At 35.9% G+C, this 5,464-nt stretch overlaps 1 protein-coding gene across 1 annotated transcript; it reads left to right on the forward strand.

The window, feature by feature from the left end:
• The first annotated feature begins 1,439 nt into the window (after positions 1-1,439).
• LOC108774524 (hornerin) lies at positions 1,440-4,569 on the forward strand. Its single transcript, XM_018540659.1, has 2 exons — positions 1,440-1,685; positions 3,163-4,569. The coding sequence occupies exons 1-2, from the start codon at positions 1,440-1,442 to the stop codon at positions 4,567-4,569; spliced, it is 1,653 nt and encodes a 550-aa protein (XP_018396161.1).
• The last annotated feature ends 895 nt before the right edge of the window (positions 4,570-5,464 follow it).

A 5,464-nucleotide genomic window follows, 5' to 3' on the forward strand; every position in this document is an offset into this window, starting at 1 on the left:
ACTTTGGTGGCTCGGGATAAGAGACTTGTAGCGTCTCGCAGTTTTTGAACATGGCCGGAGACGCTACCGCGTCTCCTGATCAACAAATCTAATTCTTTTGTCTCTTTTTCTTAGATACGCCTAGTTTCGTATTTTGTAGCACAAAGCACTTTAATTTTAATAGATAGATTGAAAATTAGATAAAAAAAAGTATATAAAAATGTACTAAACAAAAGTACGTGTGCTAGGGTGATTTTTTCCATATACAATTCGTTTAACAGTAGATTTTATCAACTGAGATAAACCGTGAAAATAAATGCAAATTATGAATGTTTCAGAAAGCTATATATTCTGGAATTATTTCATGCATGAAGACCAGATGCATACATTACCAGGAACTAAATATCCGGAAGTATTTACATATTTGGACAAGATTACTAAAATTAAGAATATCAGAAAACAATACATTTCTAAAAATACATATTCATACTTATTTATACTAATATATTATAATAATTCTGCTTTTCTCTCATCAGCATAAATTAATAGCCGTACTTGCTAAGATTTACGCGTATTCAACATATTTAAATGGATATCATCGTTTAAAATGCGACACATAGTACTTTCCTCATGTTTGATGACCTTCTTGTAAGTCCAAAAATGAAGAATACAAAATAAACTAGGATTCTGGCAAACAATTGCGTTTTCTCTCGATGTTTGACGAAGCAGTGCTTCCGCCTATCTATAGTAATTAATCGCACTGGGAAATAAAATAAAGTAAAATTTGTCGAAGAAAAGGTAGAATGGAGTTGTTCGACACAGAATAATAATTCTTATCACGTTTTGAAATTAGATCGTCGATATACAGAAGTAATTAAAAATGGCTTAACGTATCCTACCCGGCCTTCCGAGGTTTCCTAGATTTCAGTAGGATATTACGTGATATCGCCCATAGAAATGTATAAGGAAGAAAACAAAAGCCTTTAATTGAAAATATCCCGAACAGAAAGTGCGGAAGGTGGTTGACCTTGTACACTTTCTCGAGATGTCTTGCGAATGCAGGGGTAACAAGAAGCGAAAAGACAAAATTTCAATCTGTTACGCGAGAGATGAATTATATCTTTTCGAGTCCTTTATATATTGACCTGGTTTACTCTTCTGGTTTTCTTCTTCTTACATTGCATTGAAAGAAAAATTTTTGATATTTGTGACTATAATTATGTGTTATTGCAATTATGATTATTATTGGCATCATGATAAAACTATATGTATAGTTCTATCAACAAATATGTATAGCTTCCAACAAAAAAATGACTATAATTATAGTTAGTATTACCATATAAAAATGGTTAGTATAATTTAAAATTATTTTTTTGGCTAATTAATTATAAGAATTGCGGTCAATAGAGATCGAATTGAACCGCTTTTCACCTGCAAGTGGAGTCTGATTTGCAAAACACATGCGAGTAGTCCCCGCGTTGCAGTTGACTACTATCTGTGCCAAACAGCGACGATGCGATGTGACGCTCGACATATCAGCGCGAGGATACTTACCTTCACCTAGACCTTTCTTTCACCGTACGAGAGGGGATCCATGTATAAAGGCTTTCTTCTTGCTAGCAATGGCATCAGAGACCACAATATCATTCAACCACTCGTCTACCACCAAGTTACGAGATAGTTACGACAGCACCCCATTTCAGCAAGCATGTTGTTTATTGTAAGTATCACGTCACATAAGTGTTTGTTAAAATTTAGTTCTATTTTTTGTACCGATCATTTTTTTATGTTTTCATGTGTGTGTCTTGTACATATTACATCTCCACAATTACTTTTTTTACCATATACAAATATATGAAACAAAGGTGAAGTTCGATCGTTAAACTTTTAAATTTTTTATTTCTAAATGATTACCAAAAAATGAAAATTGTAAAGCATTAACATAACATGTGTTTAATAATTTATATAAATACATTATAATTAAGGTAAAATATAATATCTTTAGAAACAAAGTTTTCATTAATTTTTACTTATTTAATAGACACAATATAAGTATTATATTTATTTACTTATCATTTAATTTTCTATACTAATAAATAATCAATGAATGATTTTATATTAACATATTTAATTTTATAACATAGTACCTCCTAAAAATTAATAAACTAAATATATTGCAATTAATATTCTATAGCACACATTAATACTTACAGCATATTACTAATCGATATAACTTCCTTTAGAAACCGACCAAAGTTAATATTAAGTTAATATAATAATTAACCAAATATTTTTGACCATAAGCCGACAAGCTGCAAAAATTCACGGATGAACATACAGTTTGTAGATCGCAGATTGCACGTTACTGATCTAGTATATAAAACATTCTGGAATTCGTAATTTTTATTTGGTTTTTTGAGGAATATGTATTTAAGTTGATTAAACGAATTAATATTAGGAATATTAAAACTAACATATCAACAAAATTTACATAAAAATATTATTTTAATAAAATTATTAATATTATACAATCTCTCTTTTTGGGAGTTAAATGAATTAATTAATTAATATAACAAATTTACTTACACAGCATAGCTCCTTACATCTTTTAATCTTTCTCAATAATTATTTATTAAGTTTATATATAAATAATCTCTATAATCGCGAGATTGAACTAATTAATTAATTAATTAGTTATGACGATTTAAAATTGATATTTGCAATATTTTTTACATTTTACATCAAATTCAAAACGCTTGTATTAATTACGATTCATCTATTTCAAATTATGATTAAATACTCTCCCACGAATATTAACTGAATTACAGTATTTATTAATATACGATGTAGTTATCATGTAACCGCTCATCTAACCATTGTTAGATTACGTATATCACATTAATAATCGACTATCAACCCATAATATTGCGATAATAATTATGCGCCAGATCATCCAATTAATTTTCATATACTCCACTGACTAATTAGAATTTACCACCTGTTTTTTGTTTAATTAATATGACTATTCATAGCTCATCTGTAATTATAACTCGGGTAACAGTTTAATAATTGGCTAACAGTGTTGTATTCCACTTTCACGCAAACCGATCAATTCCACGAAAGTGGGACACCCTAGAAAGTGATGTATAAAGAAGTGCGATAACAACTGATCTGATCGCGTAGGTGTTTCTGGTGGCTTTCGCCTGTGGAGTCAGCTGCAATGAAAACCTGCCATCTCAGCTTCTATTGCAGCTGAAGGACAAACGCGGCATTAATGACAACTTAGTAACTTTCCCGTCGGGATCTTCTTCCTCCTATTCGGCTCCCGTTCATTCGAGCTTGAGTTCCGGTTACGAGCTAGGTGGATCATCCGGTGGCTTCTCCCTGGGACACGGCGGTTTGCTTAATTCAGGTGGCTCTGTCGGCCATGGAATTGGATATTCTTTAGCGCCGTCCAGCAGTCTCGGTCTTGGATCTGGATACCAGTCACCTGGATTGAGCCAAAGTCACTTGAGTCATCAAAGTGTTTCTTTGGGTGGACACTCGGCTCAGAGCACCTACTCCGTGCCCAGCATAGCTCATCTGGGAAGCGGCGGAAGTAGCAACACACTATTCGCTCCAGCGAAAACAGGCCCCGTTACTTTCGGAACCCATGGTGGCAGCGCCGGTGCCGTAAGCACTTCCAGTTCCAATTCGCACAGTGCGCCGATCTACACTACCGGCGGCCATGGACTTTCGGCTTACAGCAACGGAGGATCTAACGCTGGTTTTCAGCTCGTACTGGGATCGTCAAACCAACAACATGGTCTGTCATTGGGCTCATCGGGCGCCTCGTCAGGCTACAGTCTTCCTACTCATTCCGCATCTTCAAGTTCTTCGCATCCCGTGACAGGCGGCTTGATCATCGCCAGCGGTTCACACGGCAGTTCCTCCAGCTACAGCCTCCCAACATCTACATCTTCTCACAGCATTTCTACTCTGGGTAGCTCTTCAGGCACTCAAGGAGCATCAGCTACGTATTCTCTTCCGATCAGCTCTGGATCTCACGGAATCTCCGCGTTGTCCTCTGGTGCTGCGTCATCCAGTTATCCCGCAGGATCCTCCAGCAGTCATTCCGGATTTTCGAGCATATCGTCCGGCGGTTCCAACTACCAACTACCGATTGCTTCAGGATCTCACTCAAACTCAGGATCATCCAACGCCATCGCGTACACGAATTATCTACCGTCTCATTCGTCCGGTAGCAGTGCCAGCTACTCCAGCCCCAGTGTCTCTTATGCGAGTCCAAGTATTAGCCATGTGAGTTCTCCCAGTTCGGGCTTCTCCGGCGCTGGTGCTAGCTATACTCTCAGCGCAAACTACGCGGCTGCTGGTTCCAGCCCAGTCGTAACTTACACCGGAAGCCATGGCTATACGCCTACATTATACAGCTCATCTAGTTCCCACGGGACACCCGCGGATTCGCAAGGAGCTTATACTAGCGTAAGTCCGAGATATTTCGGATACATCTCCGAGAAAGCTGTCAATGCGGACTTAGGTGGCGCAAAGTATGACACGATTTCATACTCGGTTCCAAACGGAAAATATTAATTTATATTTTGTAAATCTTTCTGCGTCCCGACACATTGCCAGGATTCGATAACAGCTTAGGATTATAATTACAAGATCCGTGTTTGGATCTCGACGAACAAGTAATTAAACGCAAAGTCCGTCTAATTATCTAATCTTATGCTGACTCGGTCTTGCCATGAAAAATAGCAATAGTATTTCCCCAAAGTAGAAGACCGTATATTGTTGAGAGATACACTAGATAAATATTTATATTTAAATTTTTTATTGTACGATCTATTTAGAGACAGAAATCTCTGCATTGCAATCGTACTCAATACCCAATTGTTATCTATATTTATATCATATATGTTGTAGTATGTCCCTTCATGTTATTCTTTGTATCACTGACAATTGTGATTTTTGTTACGTAGTTTTATACATTCTTTTGTAATAAATAAGTTGATTTTCCAACAAACACCAGAAAACTCATTTTAAATCTTTAAAATCGATTATGACACACTTTATTGTCGACAATTAACGATCGGCAAATTAATTTAGCGGTATTTACGATCGACTCATAAATTTCAAATATTATAAAGATTTCGAATTCTAGAGTTTCTAGAATCACGAAGATTATCATATACTATTAAAATGCATGTTGCGTATTGCGTGCAGCGTGCGTACGTATAAGATATTTACGCCAATGTTTCGCTTCTTAATAAAGATTTAACACGCACAGTAATGAAGATGATCAAAAAGATCGGAAAAGTGAAAGTGTATCGCGAAATCGACAAATATAATTTTCATCCAATTATTTCAATTTATATTGCAATTAAAACATATAGAGCGCTGGTTTACTTTCGCGCGTTCGAGTTTACAAATATATCTTCGCGCGAATACTAGGTAATTGATTCGACACGCGCGATGGAGGGCA

The sequence above is a fragment of the Cyphomyrmex costatus genome, unplaced genomic scaffold (genome assembly GCF_001594065.2).
Source record: "Cyphomyrmex costatus isolate MS0001 unplaced genomic scaffold, Ccosl1.0 scaffold26, whole genome shotgun sequence".
In the NCBI taxonomy this organism is placed as follows: domain Eukaryota; kingdom Metazoa; phylum Arthropoda; class Insecta; order Hymenoptera; family Formicidae; genus Cyphomyrmex; species Cyphomyrmex costatus.